This window comes from Aphelocoma coerulescens, chromosome 18 (genome assembly GCF_041296385.1).
Source record: "Aphelocoma coerulescens isolate FSJ_1873_10779 chromosome 18, UR_Acoe_1.0, whole genome shotgun sequence".
NCBI lineage: Eukaryota > Metazoa > Chordata > Aves > Passeriformes > Corvidae > Aphelocoma > Aphelocoma coerulescens.
This window is the reverse complement of record NC_091031.1, coordinates 7,132,019-7,149,579: the sequence shown is the minus strand read 5'-3', so window position 1 is coordinate 7,149,579 and position 17,561 is coordinate 7,132,019. Positions and strand designations below refer to the sequence as shown.

At 53.9% G+C, this 17,561-nt stretch overlaps 3 protein-coding genes and 5 non-coding genes across 8 annotated transcripts; 5 read left to right on the top strand and 3 right to left on the bottom strand.

Moving 5' to 3' along the window:
• Positions 1–20: 20 nt before the first annotated feature.
• Positions 21–2,702, top strand: ATP5PD (ATP synthase peripheral stalk subunit d). Its single transcript, XM_069032237.1, has 6 exons — positions 21–112; positions 583–712; positions 1,294–1,390; positions 1,881–1,952; positions 2,298–2,360; positions 2,488–2,702. The coding sequence occupies exons 2-6, from the start codon at positions 591–593 to the stop codon at positions 2,617–2,619; spliced, it is 486 nt and encodes a 161-aa protein (XP_068888338.1). The 5' UTR covers positions 21–112; positions 583–590; the 3' UTR covers positions 2,620–2,702.
• Positions 2,703–3,651: 949 nt separating this feature from the next.
• Positions 3,652–8,144, bottom strand: LOC138120330 (5-hydroxytryptamine receptor 3A-like). The gene is made up of 9 exons (XM_069032910.1): positions 8,105–8,144; positions 7,231–7,391; positions 6,724–6,768; positions 6,520–6,629; positions 5,726–5,892; positions 4,810–4,973; positions 4,448–4,658; positions 4,104–4,223; positions 3,652–3,878 (listed from the first exon to the last, which is right to left on the bottom strand). Exons 1-9 carry the CDS (start codon positions 8,142–8,144, stop codon positions 3,652–3,654), a joined length of 1,245 nt encoding a protein of 414 aa, XP_068889011.1.
• Positions 8,145–8,683: 539 nt separating this feature from the next.
• On the top strand, positions 8,684–8,756 carry TRNAR-UCG (transfer RNA arginine (anticodon UCG)). Its single transcript has one exon. It is a non-coding gene; the product is annotated as a tRNA-Arg (tRNA).
• A 218-nt stretch (positions 8,757–8,974) lies between these two features.
• Positions 8,975–9,047, top strand: TRNAR-CCU (transfer RNA arginine (anticodon CCU)). Its single transcript has one exon. It is a non-coding gene; the product is annotated as a tRNA-Arg (tRNA).
• A 1,898-nt stretch (positions 9,048–10,945) lies between these two features.
• Positions 10,946–11,018, top strand: TRNAR-UCG (transfer RNA arginine (anticodon UCG)). The gene has a single exon. It is a non-coding gene; the product is annotated as a tRNA-Arg (tRNA).
• A 962-nt stretch (positions 11,019–11,980) lies between these two features.
• Positions 11,981–12,053, top strand: TRNAR-CCU (transfer RNA arginine (anticodon CCU)). The gene has a single exon. It is a non-coding gene; the product is annotated as a tRNA-Arg (tRNA).
• A 991-nt stretch (positions 12,054–13,044) lies between these two features.
• TRNAR-UCU (transfer RNA arginine (anticodon UCU)) lies at positions 13,045–13,117 on the bottom strand. Its single transcript has one exon. It is a non-coding gene; the product is annotated as a tRNA-Arg (tRNA).
• Positions 13,118–13,748: 631 nt separating this feature from the next.
• MRPL58 (mitochondrial ribosomal protein L58) lies at positions 13,749–15,889 on the bottom strand. Its single transcript, XM_069032432.1, has 6 exons — positions 15,698–15,889; positions 15,371–15,407; positions 15,210–15,269; positions 14,515–14,597; positions 14,241–14,410; positions 13,749–13,984 (listed from the first exon to the last, which is right to left on the bottom strand). Exons 1-6 carry the CDS (start codon positions 15,860–15,862, stop codon positions 13,900–13,902), a joined length of 600 nt encoding a protein of 199 aa, XP_068888533.1. The 5' UTR covers positions 15,863–15,889; the 3' UTR covers positions 13,749–13,899.
• Positions 15,890–17,561: the final 1,672 nt, after the last annotated feature.

The following is a 17,561-nucleotide window of genomic DNA, read 5'->3' as shown; positions in this document are numbered from 1 at the left end:
CCCGCGCCGCTTCCGGGAGGATGACTTCCGGTGGGGCCGCGTTCTGATTGGGCGACGGGAGCAGAGGGGGCGGAGCTTCCGGCGGCGGGGACGACGGTGTCGGTCAGTGAAGGTGAGCGGGGGGCCGGGAGCGGGGAGCGCGTCCGGAAAGGGGGTCCCGGGGACGGAGAGCGGCCGGGGAGCCGGGAAGGGGGATCTGGAATCCTGTGGCTGGGGGACAGAACAGGCTGGGGAGGTCCTCGGTGTTGGGAGGCTGGTGGGAGAGGACGGGGGCCAGCGCGAGGTCGCGGCGGGGCTCAGGAGCGGCCCCTGTGTCCCGATCCCGCAGTGCCGCATTCTCTCCGTGTCCCGACCCCCGTGTCCCCGTCCCGTCCCGTGTCCCCGTCCCGTCCCGTGTCCCCGTCCCGTCCCGTGTCCCCGTGTCCCGCCCCATCCCGCCCCCTCGGTGCCGCGTTCCCGGCCGGAGCCGCCTCGCCGGCCCCGCTGCCCGGTCCCACCGGCGCTGTGACCCACGGCTGTGTCCCACGGCTGTGTCCCACGCCTGTGACCCACCGCTGTGTCCCACCGCTGTCTCCGGGCCAGGCGGCGCCATGGCGGGACGCAGAGCTGCCCTTAAGGCCGTGGACTGGGCGGCCTTCGCCGAGCGGGTGCCCCCGAACCAGCGAGCCATGTTCAACGCGCTGAAGACCCGCAACGATGCGCTGAGCACGCGGTGAGTGCCCGCCCGAGTGCCCGCCCCGCTCCGGCAGGGCCCGCTCAGCCCTCGCCCAGCCACCCAGCTGTGAGTGCTGGTGTCTGTCGCTGTCTGTGGTCCCGCAGGAGTGTCCTCACAGGTATTAAAGCAGGTCACCTTGAGGCAGCTGGTGGCTTTTTTTGGCAAATCACCTTTAGTTAATCTTCCCCAGAGTAAACCCCGTAGCTGCGGTTCTGCGAACGCACTTTGCTTTGGCACAAACTTGGTCACTCTGTTAAATGCTCTACAAATTCCTGTACAGTTCTCAAATCCTTTAGCATCCTCTGCCTGATACAAGTGCTGGCTGTTGCAGGGAATGTTGCTGATTGATTGCCTCTGGCTCAGTGTTGTAAAACAGCCTCATCCTTCCTTAGGGGTGCACCCAGAGGGGCTGAGTGAAGCAGGGCTGAGCTGCAGGCTGAGCTCTGCCTGTCTGTCCAGAGGAGCCTGTTCCAAGGCCAGAGGGATTTGTTTCAAACCTGAAAACACTTAAACTAAACACAGCAGGCTGTGCTGATGCTCAGGTTGCTGCTTATGTCTGCTGTGCTCCATCCCTTCAGGTTGGCTGCGCTGCCAGAGAAGCCCCCGGCCATCGACTGGGCTTTCTACAAAGCTAATGTTGCCAAAGCTGGAATGGTGGATGAGTTCCAGAAGAAGGTCAGTCTCCTTGCCAGCTGGGTATTGCTCTTTGGAGTTTAACTGGGGAATTGAGAGGAAAACACCAGGCTTGGGAGAGGAGGTTGGTTGTGTCACTGTGAAAATTTGCCTCCCAAGACTGGGGGTACCCGCTGAGCTCAGATGGGTCTGGGAGCTTTGTGTTGGGGGCAATAACTCTGTGATAGGATAAGTCTGTGGTGTTGGACCTTCCTGCTTCCTTACAGTGCTGGAGGAACGGGTGGTGTTGTGTGTCCTTGGGGTGGTGGGCAGGACAGAGGAGATGGCTGGAAGCTCCTGGGTGAGCAAGTGCTGCTTGGGAGGGACAGGGGACAGCTGCACTGATCACTTTCAGCTCATTAACTTCCATGGCTGTGAGCAAATCCTATGAAGAAAGGAGGGAATGCTCCCCTGCTGCTAGAGAAGATTACCTTGATGTGAAGGATTGTTTCAGTCAAACAAACCTTACAAAAATTTGTCTTTCAATTTACAGTTCAGTGCACTAAAGGTTCCTGAGCCAGTGGATACACAAACTGCCAAGATTGATGCCCAGGAGAAGGAAGCTGTAAGTGAACCATTCCCTATTGCTGGGGTTGTCCCTGTCTTCTGTGGGGATGGGAAGGAGTGAGAGGGAGGGGATGTTCTGGCTGTGCCCCTGCACAGGCAGTGCAGCCTGAGCCAGGGCACAGCTGTGCCCTTCACACGTGTCCCTGGCTTTCTGAGCAAGGGGATCCCTGCACAGGGAAGGGTTGGGCTGTTTGGGATCTGCTGGAGATTCCATCACTTACCCACTGTAACAATGATGGATTTTAGTGCCAATTTAAAGCGTGGAGGGGGGAGTGTGTGCAGGTTCACTCTGGGTCAGTGTCTTTATCATAACCACACTGCCCACATCCTCTGCTCTCCCCAGGCCAAGAGCACTGCTGAGTACATCCAGGCTTCCAAAGCCCGCATCGCCCAGTACGAGCAGCAGGTGAGGCTGGGCTTTGCTTAGGGAATGTTCTCTGGACCCCCCCTGGCACACCCCTTGTTCTCCTGGGTGTGCTTTGCTCCTTCCTGCTGACCACTGACTTGTGATGTGTCTGTGCCTGCTTCCACAGCTCCAGAAGCTCAAGAACATGATTCCCTTTGAACAGATGACGTTTGAAGACTTGAGTGAAGCTTTCCCTGAAACCAAATTGGACAAGGAGAAGTATCCATACTGGCCCCACAAGCCAATTGCTGATCTGTAAACTGGTCTGGAAGCAGTTTAATGACTGTCAGACTCCATGATCTTATAAATAAAGAGTTTTCTCTCTCTGTGGCTTACATCTTAGACATGAGTTCTGAGTAGTGTGGAGCAATACTGTAACTTGAAAACATCCCACTTTTCCTGGATTTGGTGTTTTCTACCCATGAGCTTGTTTTTGTAGCAAGGACCAAGCTCCCAGCCTGACCTGCTGATCAAACTGAGCCCTGTGAAATGCAAATAAACCTCCTGTCCCTCTCTGTAAGCACAAGGTGCAGGGGATGGAGTTCTCCTGCCCTTGCAGGCAGACAGTTGCTCAGAAGTTGAACGTGTGAAGCCCTTTGAGATGCTGGAGTGTATGTGGCAGTGATTTGTGTGTGTCTGGAGTGTCTCAGGACTTCTACAGGCAGAAGTCTGGGGCTGTTTTCTGGGCTGATTGTGACTGTTTAGGAGAAGCCAATTGCAAAAGTTGGTGAAGAAGTGTTGGTGTGTTGAGATGCATATAAAAAAAAAGGTGTTTTTTTTTAGTTATTTTAAAAAACATTTAATCCCAGTGATCCTATTCTCTTCTCTGCCCTGGATTTCTGAATGCTGGAACTCACAGAAACAGTAGTTCAGACTTGCATTGTTTTATATAATAATCTGAGGTGTAATTCTTAAAAACCTTCCCTCAAGGTGGAGACTTCTCTAAGAGAAGGGAATCAACTCCCTTTTGCCTAGGGCATGTTTGAGGTCAGAATTACAGATATGTACAATGAAGGTGTCATCCCCAGATTTTACAGCTGTTTTATTCAAATACCGTAGTAGCCCCCAGAATACTTCAAGAACATCTGTAGTTCTACTGAACCCAAGTACAAAGCACTATGCATACAGATCTTGGGTCCTGTGGCTTTGGATTTAATTTTAATTTTATTTTATTTTATTCAGGCAACTGAAACAAGTGCAGCTCTATGAGTTGAGCAGGAGCAAACTACAGCAGAGGGTCAGAAGCAACACAGTGGAGAGCAACTGAGCTGGCACTGGGCAGAGCTGATCTTCAGCTGCTCCATTTTACAGAAATCACAGTAAAAAAAAACAGGGACAGGAAGAGGTGGCTGTAGAGAAGCACCTTCTCCAGAACTGGCAGAAAGGGGTCCAGCTCCTGCAGCTGCCAGAGGTGCTTGGTTGGCTGCCCTTGTCCCTGGGCCTTCCTGGGAGGGTGCAGCAGTTGGGGGCTCCCCTTGGCCAGGTTGCCTGGGGGTCTCTTGGGCAACTTGTGTGGGTCTGCAGAGGGCAAAGGGCAGTGCCACCACGGCTCACACTGCCTGGGGCACTGTTTGGCCTGAGGAAACCCACCCTGACTCCAACAAACATGCAGGAAAATACCCCACACCTGCTTTGTTAAAGGTGTTATGGTTGTTTTACCTGAGGAAACCCACCCTGACTCCAACAAACATGCAGGAAAATGCCCCACACCTGCTTTGTTAAAGGTGTTATGGGTTGTTTTACCTTGCTGGAAGCTTCTGAGGACCTTGTCCAAGCGCAGGGATTTGCGCTGCTGGTACAACAGGAAGAAGGTGTCTAACGCAGCCATGATCATGAGCAGGAAGGTGCCCAGGAAGAACACCACTGCAGAACAACAGGAAAACAGAGAAAGCTCTGGATAAGTGGCATTTTCTTACATTCCATTGCCTGGTGGGGAACAGGAAAAGTCCAACTCCAGCAAGCTGATCAAACTTAGCTGTTCATGACTTCAGTGTTCATGAACGTGTCTGTAAACAACCAAAGACCTTCCTTAGGGCTGGTACCTGGGTGAAAATCAGGGTTTATTCGATAAAGGTGGGTACAGGTACCTATGATGGGTGGTTTGTTGGAAGAAGTTGGGAGGCTGTTGTTGAGAATCACAGCCAGCATGGAGCTGCCGAGGATGATGGCGATCTGGAAGTTGATTTTCTCCTCGAGAGAGCTGGGTCCAAACAACACAGCCATGTCCAGCAAGTACAGGGCACATGTTGGGAGGATCAGGTTCAGAATGTAGAGAGTCGGTCGTCTCTCCATGGAAATCTGTTGAAGAAGATGGGCAAAATTTAGGTGAGCAGGAGATGACTCACTGGGTTGGCAAATGCTGGTCCCCTAATGTAAAAGATTGTCTTGTTTTATACAGGTTTTTTTTGGTGCCAAATCAGTGCAATGTCATATGGAAGTGCCACCATACCACATAGGTGACCAGAGAAAATCCTCTGTCATCCATCATTTCCGTGTATTCAATGATGCTCAGGTTGGTGAACTTCCATTCTCCATCAGTTAGGAAGAAACTCTGGCTGTCTTTCATCATCTCAGCTGGTGTCCGTCTCGTCTTCATGACAAAGTCTGTTACTGCTTGGGCAGGAGGCAGAGGGGGGAGGGAAGTTGAAGGAAGAATTTAGGAATTTGTTAGTGGTCAGTTATTCCTCTCCCTTTCCCACACAGCTGAGGGTGTGCAGACAGGGAAGGGGAAGGTTTCATGCACTGCTTGGGTTTCTCAGCCCATGAGAGAAAAATTAAAGAGGCTTAGCTGGACCCCTGATCCACATTCCCAGTGGGGAAACATCTGGTGAATTAGGGCAGTTGTCCTTTGTGGATGGGACTCGGAAGATTTTGTGTCACCTCTGCTTATATTTCAGCCCTACCTGTTGGGATGAACTCTGACTGCAGTTTGAATCCTTGAAACTGTCCTGTTAATGGCTGGATTTGATGGCCTTGGAAATCTTTCCCAACCTTAGGATTCCATGATTAATTTCCTCCCATTTCCATGGCTTTCAGGTGTGTTTAAAGATCAGTCCTGCAAAATTTTTTGTGAACAAGTAGCAGTTTTGCAGGAAGCCTCTTGTCTCGGGTCTCTCGGTTTGTAGAAACCGGTCCTGGGAGGGACTTGCCATGGAACATCCAGATTGTTCCAGAGATGTTGCTGGGAAATGTGCCAGGACAGAATGGCAGCATTTTAACTCATTTTCCCTGGTCTCACATGACCTCAACCCCACTGTGAGCGTGTGGTGCTGCTCAGGAGCCCAGGAGTTACTGGGGCCCATCTCATCTATTCCTCCTTCTCCAATTTCAGCCCAGAGGTGGTAAAGCCCAGCCTGCAGCTTTACCTGGGTAGAGGAATGAAGCTATAGTCAAGTTGCACATCTGGGTGTCGAAGGGGAACTTGAGGATTATCAAACTGCACGTCAGGGTGACCTGGAAGGGCCGGGTGGAGTTGAAGCTGCCATTGTGCATGAGGACCATGTAATTCAGCTCCGGGTTTTGCCCGTTCACTCTGGAGGGAACAGAAGGGGAGAGTAACTGAGCCTGAGATGCTGCCTGTCCCATAAAACCAGGCTGTGGACACCCTGTTGGCTCCGAGCCACCACCCAGCTATGGGATGCAGCAGGAGGAGAGGAAACCAGGGCTGGGAGAAGGGCTCATGAGTCCTTTGGGACCAAGATTTGCTGTAGCTCTGCACCTCCTGAGCACCTCCTGCCTCTCTGCCCTCTGCTTCCTGCCCTCACCAGGGCAGGGGCTCACTCCTGGCTCTGCCTCCCACTCCTTTCTCCCTCTGGAGAGCTGGTGGAGGTGCCCATCCCTCTGTCAGACCCTCAATACTTTTCCATACACTACTAAAGGTCGCTTTATTCCACAGCAGTGCTGGTTTCTGCTGCTTCCTCAGCTTTAGCTACAGCCCAGATGGGATATTTCAGGAGCTGTTACAGTATTACAGAGCCACTAAGTGCTTTGTATAAACTGTGGTCACCAATAATCTAAATTAGGAGGCTCTCAGTTACAGAGAGCTCAAGGCAACAACTTTTAGCCATCTGAGTTTATCCCATTTCCTACAATAAAACCAACAGTTTGCATCCATTGGATTTCTCTTAAGCCAGTGCATAAAAATGAAAGGGGAACCTACCGCTCTAAGATGAAGATGGGGGGAGACCAATACGTATCCATGGGCAGGACAATTTCGGAAATGTTACAGAAATCCTGTGGGTCCCAGGTTGCAAAAGGGTTTTGCCATTCCTGAGGGAAGAAGTTGCCGGAGAGAGATGAGCTCTGGGCTGGGCACCAGGCATTGTGTTGAGCAAGAGGAGAGAAATGCTCTTGAGGGACCTACCAGGTTCAGGACAAAGTAAAAACTGACTGTCTGGAGCTTTTCCACCTGGAGAAACAAAGATATTTAGCTGATTTTCTTAGATGTATCCAGTGCATCCAGTGCAGAACCCAGAAGCTCTTCCCTGAGCACAGATTGCAGGAACTTGGCTGGGGAGGAGAGCTCATGGCTCTTGGTCCTACAGCTGAAGAGTGGGAGCACACAGTCCGAGGAAAAAATAACAGATTATTGTTAACATTTCCACGGCAGTGTCCTGGAAATGCATGGCCCAGTTCAGGCACTCTGCAGGGTTTTTGGAGCCTTCTACAAAGGCTGCTCATCTGGATGCAACTTCTGGAAGGAGTGGGAGAAAATACTCCAGATCTTCCAAAAGTGCTTTCAAACAGCAGAAAGCTGAAGTGGAAGGGGCTGATTCTCACCCCTGTGGCCTTGCTGGCAGAAGACTTAAATTAAACCCTAGCCTAGTAATAGCCCAGTTTCCTGTTGTAAAGACTCATTTTGAGTGCTTACCACAGAGAGAATTGCCACCAGGAAGAAATCCATCTTCACTTCCACAGGCTCCTTTAGGTTTGTCTTGGGCAGAATGTACGTGTGCAGCTTGTCGTGAGAGGAGATGTTCAGGTAGTCAACAATGTCATAGTAGGTGCAGAGGTACTTCGGAGCAGCCCCTGCTAGAAAGAGAATTCCACTTGAAACACAAAAACATCAGGTAAGACCTCACCCTGTGAGAGATGCACCAAAAGAGAAGGGGTGTGGAGCTGTGGATGTGAAAAACATCATTAACACACAAACATCCCTTCTCACACAGATGAGAGCAGAATTCCTTGAAGGTTTTCTATCCCCCTTGCACTTACCTGTCCCAAGAGAAAAGGTGAGGATGGCTACAAAAACTCCCTGCATCATCTCCTGCTTCCAAATAAGGAGGAGGATGGTACCGTGTGTCTTATGAACGGGTCCAGGACGCGTCATTTGTTATGTAGAAGTTGATTTGATATTTATTAATGAGGGATGGATTTTTGTAAACAGACATTTTATCTGTTGGAAGGAAGAATTTGCTAATGGTTTGATGCACTCAGCCAGCTCTTGGGAGCAGCCTTTAGTGTGGTCAAGGAAAAGTAAGTCATTAAAAAAAAAATCCAACCATTTGAGGGAGAGGAAAAGAAGGGGCCCATTCCCACAAAGAAAAGGCAAAGAGCCAGAGCTACTCGCAGCAAATTTGGTCTCATTTACAGGGCTGAGAGTTTGCTGCAACCCCACTGAAATGGATCAGGAATTAGTGCCTGTGTGACTCAGGGCTGTGGGGGAGGCTGCTCTCCTTTGAGCCCAGTTCTGCTCCCCCGCAGACCACACCGTGTCCTCATTTCCCACTGCCCCTTCCACGCACCTATGGATTTTCTGGTTCTGCCTCCTTGCTGGTCTCCCATGCTCCCGATGTTCTTTTCCAAGTGCTCACAGTTAAGATGAAAGGCTCAGAGACTTCTGGGTTTCTTATCTGTCTGTGTTTTCCTCTGCTGCCTTCCTCTCCATCTCTGCCTTTTTATTCTTTTGTCACCCCAGTGATCCCTGTGGGTCCCTCCCAACCCAGGATATTCCAGGATTCTGTGATTCTATGAATGGCTCCAGGGCAGCAATTGCAGTCAGCAAGTCCCACACTTGATTCCCCCTCTGGCAGCAAAAATCCCCACGGCAGCAGACGGTCCTTCCCCAGCTGTGTCTCCTGCCATCCCCCCCGTTCCCCACGGACTCCCGTGTCCCATTGCCATCCCCCCGTCCCCCGCGGACCCCCGTGTTCCCCAGAGACCTCTGTGTCCCCCACAGACCTCCCTGTCCCCCGCGGACCCCCGCGTCCCCCCTGTCCCCGTGTCCCCGGCGCGGCCGCTGCCCGGCGGCTCCGGTGGTACCCGGGAGGGGCGGGGGGCGATGCCGGGGGTTGCCAGCATCACTAGGGGGGCTACAACGCAGCGACCGCGTGGCCTAATGGATAAGGCGTCTGACTTCGGATCAGAAGATTGAGGGTTCGAGTCCCTTCGTGGTCGGCTTTTTTTTCCCGCCCCACCCGCCTTTAAAATCATCTTTTCCCGTTTCTCCCCTCGCATCTCTGTCCCTCCGGGGGGTACAGGGAAAACGCGAGCCCGGACTGGGTCCCGGCGCGGCCCCGCCCCAGCCCCGGGGGTGGCCCCGTCTCGCGGGTGGTCCCGGGACGCCCCCCCGGGGTCGGGGCCGTTCCCGCGGGCCGGGGCGCGCGTGCTGCGCAGCCCCAGTGGCCTAATGGATAAGGCACTGGCCTCCTAAGCCAGGGATTGTGGGTTCGAGTCCCATCTGGGGTGAACGTCGCTCTTTTGCCTCGGCTCAGCCCCGTTTCCATGCTCTTTCTCCCCGTTTCAGCGCTTCCGGGCCTTCTCCTCCTCTTCCTCCTCTTCCTCCTCTTCCTCCTCTTCCTCCTCTTCCTCCTCTTCCTCCTCTTCCTCCTCTTCCTCCTCTTCCTCCTCTTCCTCCTCTTCCTCCTCTTCCTCCTCTTCCTCCTCTTCCTCCTCTTCCTCCTCTTCCTCCTCTTCCTCCTCTTCCTCCTCCTCCCCCTGCGGCCGCTGGCTTTGGTTGCTTGGTGGGAAGACAATCCCCATGCCGGTGGGAGATGCCAGGTGAGGAGGCTCGCTGGGTGACGGTCGGCGAGTCCAGCAGTGCTCTCACCTCCGCTTTCCAGCTGTATCTCCTCAGAGGCTGATGTGCCGGGAGAGCCCAGAAGTGTGGACAAACCAGCACACCCGTCCGAGCGCCGCACTGGAGACAGAACCTGATGAGGGGAAGACCAAAGCAGGAGGCTGGGGTGGTCCATGATGTGTTTTGAGACAGTGAGGTTCCCCATCGCAGCTCCAGGCTCTCTCCCTGTGCCAAGAGCCACTGGTGATGGGATGATGTGTCTGTCTGCTCCCGGCCAGTGGTCCCTGCTTGGTTTTCACGGAAAAGAGAAACAACGAGGAGCAGCTACAAACTGCCCCAGGCTTACGTGCAAAGGTGGATGTTTTGTCCGGCAAGCTGTGTGGTCCCAGGGCTCAGGCGAGGCTGTGATCAAGGGGGTACCAACCAGCTTTGCTTTGGGACCTGTGGATGAGAGAAGAGGTGTTAATGAAAAGCTGATTTTTGGAGGGATGTTAGTGAAAGCATGGCCAGGTCACAGACATCCTTCAAGGCGCCGAAGCACAGCAGCTGCAGTTGTTTAATTACCTTTGTCTGGGCAGAGCTGGGTTTTTCTAGGGTCAGGGCTGAGCAGGGAATTTCAGCTGCATTTTTTCCCCCCTCCGGGTGCTCCCTGTATCATCAGCTGCATCCGAGCCCCAACGAGAAGCCCATTAATGCTGGTTCATGTCTACCTTGCATGGGGGACCTCTTCCCAGAGCAGGGCAAGCTGATGGGCAGGAAGCTTTACTCCACCAGAAACCACATCTCCATGAGGGGCTGATCAGAGGGGTCACAGAATTTGGGTGTGGTGCCCTGGGACCAAAATCCTCCCCATAAGTGCCTTTGGGATAACGCCCTCTCAGATTTGTTGCATTAAAAAGCTGCCTGGAGGGTCTTTTCCTGCGGAGTTAATGGATTTTAAAAGGCAGCTGTGGTCAGGGTGATGCCACACCAGTAAAACACAAAGCGAAGTTTCTTTTTAATTAGTTTTTCTCTCTTAGGTGTGGGAGGAAATGGCTCTGCTGCCTGGAAAGCAACGAACCTGCCCAAGCGCTGGGCGCTGGACCGCTGATTAAAATACCTTCCTGGGACAGGCTTTGGGAAACTGTCCTTGGGATTAGATGAGAAACACAGGTTTTGGGGAGAGTGGCTGCAGCGGGAGGAGAACGAACAGGAGATTAACGAGGCCGTGGTGTTTTTCCAGTGCTGTCACGGCGTTCTGCTGGTGGCACGGTGACTGTCACATCTACAGTGACCTAGTGGCACACGGGGTCCCAGGGACGGGGCACCTCCATCACCAGCGTTGGGTTGGAAAAGCCAGCCACACTTCCAGGAGGGATGGAGAGTGGGGGATGCCCAGGGGGTGCCTGGGGTGAAAGCGGGGGATGCCCTGGGCGTGTCTGCGGGGGATGCCCTGGGGGTGCCTGGGGTGAAAGCGGGGGATGCCCTGGGGGTGTCTGGGGTGAATGCGGGGGATGCCCTGGGGGTATCGGGGGGCACCCGGGGACCCCCCCAGTGTGTGACACTGCCGGGGGGCACGTCTGTGGCTGACCACGTGGCCTAATGGATAAGGCGTCTGACTTCGGATCAGAAGATTGAGGGTTCGAGTCCCTTCGTGGTTGTTTTAAAGCCACGAGAGGTACTCGAGGCGTTCGATCTCCTCGCGGCCGGGGTGGGCGGGGGATCCCTGAGGATCCCCGACATCCGCTGCCCGCGGGTGGGGGTTCAGCGGGGCAGAGGCTCAGGGAACGTGCCCGTGCTGGGGGCGGATTCAGCGCATTCAGGATGGGATTTGCCCCGGGGCTCCCTTGCCAAGGAGGGGCAATTCACACCCCAGGGCGGGGCGGGGCAGCGCCCAGGGACCGGTGAATTTGGGGGAGCCGAAACCGGCGGCGGGCGGGGCTGAGCCCCAGTTTGGGCAGGTTCGTGGGAAAAGGAGAGGGCGGAGACAGATTTGAGCGGGGTTCCCTTCCTGCCAGGAGCGCCGGGTGAGTTACCGGGGGGCCGGGGCAAAGTGCGCTTTGCTTTGGTCAGTCCTGGGGGGGGAAATATCAACCCACTACCCCTTCTGTGTGCGGGGCGCCGCTGGATCTGGATCTAGCCGGAGTAGGGGGAGTTGAAAGCTTTCACACCCTAAGGGGGAATCGAACCCCTAAGTCGTGTCTTAGGGGTGCAGTGCTTTACCCACTCGGCCACCGGGGCCGCCCAGGAGCCGCCCTGCGGCCCGGCCCCCCCGCGCTCCCTCCGAGCGCTCCGTTCCGGGGACGGTTCGGGCCCTCATTGCACCCAAAACCGGCACCGGCAGCTCCCGGTGGGGCCGAGCGGGCGGAGGGGGCTGCGCGGGGATCTCCATTCCCCCCACACACGTATCCCCACTTCACCTTGGCGTTTCTGAGCTGCGCCGGGGCGGTTTGGGAGATGGAGGGCGGCAGGAGAGCGGGGCCTCGCTCTGGGGATTGTTCAGACCGGGGCGGTCCCGGAGGTAACGAACGGGACCCCCTCCCCCATCCTCGCCTACGGTGGCCAAACTCCCGTCTGGCCACTGGAGAGTTAAGTTAGGGCGCCAAAAAGAGGAGAGTACGCAGCCCCAGTGGCCTAATGGATAAGGCACTGGCCTCCTAAGCCAGGGATTGTGGGTTCGAGTCCCATCTGGGGTGACTCTTTTCCGTGCCGGGGTGTCCCGAGAGGGTCCCGATCGTTCTCTGCGCTGCGGCGGAAAACGCGGGGCGCCCCTTCCCGCAGCCCCCGCCGCTGCCCCGGGCTCCGTCTCGCACGTCCCGGCACGGGTCAGACATTTTTCGTGGTACTAAACCAGGCGCAACCTGGGAATCTGCTTTTAATCCCTGAAATTCCCGGCTCCTCCGCGCCTCGCTGTCAGGGCTTGTCCAGGGCTTTACGCCTTTGCTTGAACCAAAGTTTTGCAAATCTGGGGGAAAGAAGCCCTGAGCAGCGGGTGATCCTGGCAGCGAGGTCTCCTGGGGATGAGGAGGCTCAGCTGAGGCTGTTGCTGTCCTGGATGATGATGGCGGGATGACGTTCGGTGTCACAAAAACGTCGGAAGCAGCGACATCCCCTTGTTTGTAAAGGCCAGGGCACGGCACCGAGCTTCAGACACCTGTGCCTGTGAGAGGGGTGCTGGCAGGGACCCCCCTCCCATGCCGAGGGAAGAAGGGGATTCACCGTCCCTGGAAGCGTTCAAAACGTGTGTGCATGTGGCATCTGGGGACTTGGTTTGATGGTGAACCTGGCAGTGCTGGGTTGGACTTGATAAATCTCAGAGGTCTTTTCCACCCTGGATGATTCAGTGATTCCATGCAGAGAAGCTTTCGGTGGGGGAAAACGTGGAATGTGGTGTCTGCTCCTGGTGCTGAGCAGGCAGTGCAGAGGTGGAGGTGGGGAGGCCGGGACAGGGCTTCCCGGGATGTCAGGATGCATTGGTGTGCTCCTGCATCCCCGCAGCATTCCATTTTGGGGAGGATCTGGGTTCTGAACTCTCTTTGCAGATGCAAACATTGTCAGGGGAGAGCTGAAAGCTCCCCCTCCAAAGGGGATGGAGCAAAGCCCTGACACCTCTCTATACCCCAAACGAACCCCAGGGATGACTTCCCTTTCTATTTGGGGTTTTCCAAAAGCAGGATCAACTCTCCCCACCCCAGGTGGGACTCGAACCCACAATCCCTGACTTAGAAGGCCAGTGCCTTATCCATTAGGCCACTGGGGCCCCACCAAGCATCAAAAAAAGGCTAATTTTGGTTTCTTTGAGCCTCCCACAGTGGAGTGGTGAAACACATCACACCACAGAGCTTCATTCTCATTAAACAGGGTCCATGAACGAGCCTGGAAGGCTCATCCAAAGGGCTCTGGTGTCCCACTTCAAAGGCCAGAAGCCTCCTGTACTCACAGGGTGCGTTCTGTCTCCTCGTGCTGAGATTTCTGCCAAATTCCTGATGTGGCTTTAGCTTAACCAAATGATGTGCTTTGTTTGGTTAGGTAAAAATCAATGACAGGAATAAAGCAGAAAGGAAGGAAATAGAAGGAAAGAAACAGTGGATACTCTAAGGGATGGACTTGATGATCCTTGTGGTCTTTTCCAACCTTAATGCTTTTAAGATGCTATTTTCTACTTAGATATGTTGTTGAGACTGCTTTTTCTCTTCCCTTTCTTTCCCTAAAAATCTGCTGTAGCTTTGTGTTCAGCAGCAGACAGTGCTCTGATGGAGCACAGGCTGCTTGATGAACACAAAAAACATTAAAAAAACAAGAGAGTGGCTGACAAAAATCAGAATTTTTAGTTCCTCTCAAATGTGAACAATAATTATTCTGGAAAATGATTGACAGGCCATCACAGTGTATCACTGGCTACAAAAGAAGATGTTAAATATTTTTATTTACACTTTCAGGCTATTTTTATTCAATACAGCTCATGAGTTTAGCATCATCTACAGCTGCCAACACCACTTCTTTAGGGAGATGGAATGCCAAAGACTTGGATCTCTGCTGTTCTCAGTCGAAATCTGCCTTCCTGCTCTGTTTTATAGTTGAGTGTATTTTTTTCTGTCGTAGCCGTTCACGGTTCATTTTTTCCACCCTAAAACAAAATCAAAAGATCCCTCAGTGTACAAAGAAAACATTTAAATATTTGACTTCTGAAATCTGATGCACCAACAAACATCCCAGTCCCTGTTCAGGGGATATTACCCAGGAAAGCAGTTAAAATCTAATGGATCAGTGATAGTCTTTAAAAAAGGTAATTTAAAGGAGTATGAACAAGATTGTGTAAAAATGCTGCAAACTGTGTAACGTGATAGCCTGAACCCAAATAGAGACCATTTTAATGAAGATACCTCTCTATGAGTTTCTGTGTTGTCTCCTTAGACACCACCTTGGGTTTCTCGATGGCCTCTGTGACCATGGTCCGGATTTTTCCCAGACAAATCGCCAGATTCCTCATTTGGTAGCGACTCTCCTCCGAGGTCACAATCAGTTCACCAGCCCGGTTTATCTTATTCCTGTGCTGAAAGGATGGGAAAACGTGATGTGACCACTGAAACCTCACTGGAACTGTCCTGTTCTGACACTGAGACATTGAAACCATGGTTGGAAGGGGAGGGTTGGTACCATCAGAGCCATTTTTTCTCTCACAGCTTCGGGAATCCAGTCGGCCGATGCCAGGTGGAACCGAACCTCCGCCTTGGAATTCACTGGGAGGGAAAAACAGGGTCTTTGTTTCCATGTCACAGCCTGCCTTGCTCAGATTTATGGGGTAATTCAGCCTGATCTCTGCTGGCTTTCAACATGGGATGATTCCATGATGAATTTCCTGAAAGGTCACAATTCTTTTCTTGCTGTATTTTTACACACCACTCTACAAGACAAACGTGTACCTGTCGTGGTATTTGCCTTTCTAGACACTACAGAATTTATTGCAGCCACTGCCTACCTCATTTTAAATGGCAGAACAGGCAGTATTTTAGGTTTATTTGAATTAAGCCGAGAATTTATTGCACAGTGAACCTTCAGAACCCAGCTGGCTCTATTATATTTGATCTATGGATAGAGGTTGTGCTCCATGTGGCACCTGTAGCAGGAATGATCCCTCTAAGTGTTCCTAGGAGCATCAAACGTGCTACCACTGGTCTCCAGCACCACGAAGACTCAGAAGTTGCGTTAAAATGCAGGGTGACGACAATGAAGAATAAGTATCCAGCAGCACGAAGACGCTGTTTAACTTCCAAGTTCTCAACATTTGCCACACGGTACAGAAAACCAAGCGGAAACGGTGATTTTTTTCCAAGGGAGGAGCTGTTCCTCACCTTTATTAACGTTCTGCCCGCCGGGCCCGCTGCTCCGGCTGTAGGACACGGTCAGGCGAGCTGGAAGAGAGGGGCAGTGGCTGAGCCGGGACGGGGCCGAGCTCGGTGCCCGGGGGCGCTGCCCGGCCCCCGCACGGGTGTGCTGGGGTGGGGGGGCTCACCCATGGGGATGTCGAGGGCGGGCGGCTGCAGCTCCTCCTGGAAGACACATCGGGGGCGGTGTCGGGGGGTACCGGGGGGTTCCCGGGGGGGTTCCCGGGGGGGTTCCCGGAGGGGTTCCCGGGGGGGTTCCCGGGGTCCCTCCGGCCCCGCCCACCCGCGATGGCCCCGCCCCTTCCGCCGAGCCACGCCCACAACGGGCGACCCATGGTGCTAAGCCCCGCCCCCTCGGCGTGGCCCCGCCCACCCGCTGTCAATCAACCAAATAACCCCCGCCCCAACCCCGCCTCTCGCCCGTCTTCCTCTTCCCCCCCCCCCGCCCCTCTGACCGTGGTGCGGGCGGCGGGTCCGTCCTGTCGTGGCGGGTACAGCTTGTCCAGGCTGTGGGAGCTCCGGTACTCGGTGCCGGCGGCGGCTCTCTGCGAGAACCGGGCGCACAGGAGCGCCAGCCCCGGCCGCTGCCGGCACAGGCCCCGCAGCGTGTGCGCCGCCATGTTGGCCGCTGCCGTGCGCCACCGCCGGGCGTCCCCGCGGAAACGGCGGCCGCGCGCCGCGTTCCGGGGCGGGGCGGGGCGGGGGGAGCAAGGGGGCGATTTAGGGGGATAAAGGGGCTCCTTTGGGGCCGTGCGGATGGATCTCGAGTGTGGTCACCGGGCTGGGGGGCCTGTAGGCTGGGGAGGTGTATGGGGTTTGTGGGTTGCCAAGAGAGGGGGATGTGGGACGTCTTGGGGGCGTGAGAGGGGTCAGGAGTGGTTATGGTGTCTGTGCACCCCAGACCTTCGTGGTGCTGAAAGTGCTGAAAATGAAAATACATCCAGCCTTTTTTAGATATTGTTAGTTTTTGCTTCAGCTTTCACATTTTTATCCTCTCTAGAGCACTAAAGAATTACATACAAACAGACACACACACATACATACAGCATTTTTCTTTGAATGCTGATAAAGCAGCACAAGATGCCGAGATGGATGTGGGATGCAGGGGAGTGAGGCAGTTGTGGAAATCCTTCAGCTTTTGCTCCTGTTGGAGCTGTCAGGCTGGCTTGACAAGAAGGGTGTGCGTTCCACAGGGGCAGGGATTGCTATTCCTGGCAGCAGGAAAATGCACAGGCAGGGATGGGCTGTCATTTGCTCTGGTGTTTTGACAGGAGCTGACAATCTCGTTTAAAACTGTGGATGAAGCCAAAATGGGTGTTCAGAAGCCAATACAGAGACTGTGTGACTGAGGATCTGAGCTGAGTCCCACCCAGATAACCCATTTAAAGTCAGGGAACTCAGTCCTCGGGAGGGAGCAAGTCCTGAACATGGATGATTTTCTGCCCTGGCTGCAGCTGAGCAGCTCAGGGCCACAGAGGGCTCCTCACTTTGTTTTAATCGAACCTCTGAGTCCTGGGGTTCTGCTCCACTGCCCTTGTCCAAACTCAGCTGAAAACAAAATGCTCTAAGGAAAAAACACAGAGCTGTCAGAGGCAAACCGTGCCATCTGGTGACCTTAATTTCTAACAGGGAACAGGTAAATGTTTGTGATTTGTAGCCAGAGGGATGGGTAAAATACTCAAAGCAGGATGACTCATTTACCAGCTGTTGTCAAACGTGTCTGGTGGTTGTTGTGCAGGAACACCCTCCAAGGACAGTGCCACAGAAGGGCTGGGAAAGGAGTTGGAAGGTCACACAGGTGAAGCCAGACCAGTCTAAAAGGACATTTGTGTGGTTTTGCTTCATTCCCACCCTGCGTTGGTCCGCAGAGCCTTGGTAAAAAGCTGGGCGATCTCTGTTGGATGGTTGGAAACTGCTCTCCCTCTCAGGCAGGGCTTGGGAAGGCAAGGTCTGACTTTGGTGTGAGCCAAAGAGAGCCAAACCTTCGGCATTCCACCTGGAAAAATGAACTGCTTTGTCACTGGTCCTGGCTGAGGAAGCCACCTCAGCCTGTTTGGTGGTCACTGGCGAGCAACAGCTGTCAAGAGCCATCCCAGAAACCCGAGGGAAAGGCTGAGGTGTCCAAGGATCTGGTCACTCCTTGTGTGAGTGAGGGCACAGGCTGTTAACGTAGGAGCAAACAGGGCTTTGAGAGACCTCCCAGAAGGTCTCAGCTGCTGTAAAGAGGGAAGATGCTGAATCCTTCCTGTGGGGGCTTGAGCTCTGTAAATCCCTTGAATTTGTGCTTCAAGTGGCCCCTCCCTGTTTATAGCAACAGGT

Coding starts and splice junctions, on each gene's coding strand:
- MRPL58 (XM_069032432.1), bottom strand. CDS start 15,862: ATGGCGGCGCACACGCTGCGGGGCCTGTGCCGGCAGCGGCCGGGGCTG. Junction 14,411..14,514: donor GAGAAAAAATGGCTCTGATG/GTACCAACCCTC, acceptor CCATCCTTTCAG/CACAGGAATAAGATAAACCG. Junction 13,985..14,240: donor ACACAGAAACTCATAGAGAG/GTATCTTCATTA, acceptor ATTTTGTTTTAG/GGTGGAAAAAATGAACCGTG.
- ATP5PD (XM_069032237.1), top strand. CDS start 591: ATGGCGGGACGCAGAGCTGCCCTTAAGGCCGTGGACTGGGCGGCCTTC. Junction 1,391..1,880: donor TGGATGAGTTCCAGAAGAAG/GTCAGTCTCCTT, acceptor TTCAATTTACAG/TTCAGTGCACTAAAGGTTCC. Junction 1,953..2,297: donor ATGCCCAGGAGAAGGAAGCT/GTAAGTGAACCA, acceptor TGCTCTCCCCAG/GCCAAGAGCACTGCTGAGTA.
- LOC138120330 (XM_069032910.1), bottom strand. CDS start 8,144: ATGGGAGACCAGCAAGGAGGCAGAACCAGAAAATCCATAG. Junction 5,893..6,519: donor CCCATCTTCATCTTAGAGCG/GTAGGTTCCCCT, acceptor TGTTCCCTCCAG/AGTGAACGGGCAAAACCCGG. Junction 4,224..4,447: donor CAACAAACCACCCATCATAG/GTACCTGTACCC, acceptor GTTGTTCTGCAG/TGGTGTTCTTCCTGGGCACC.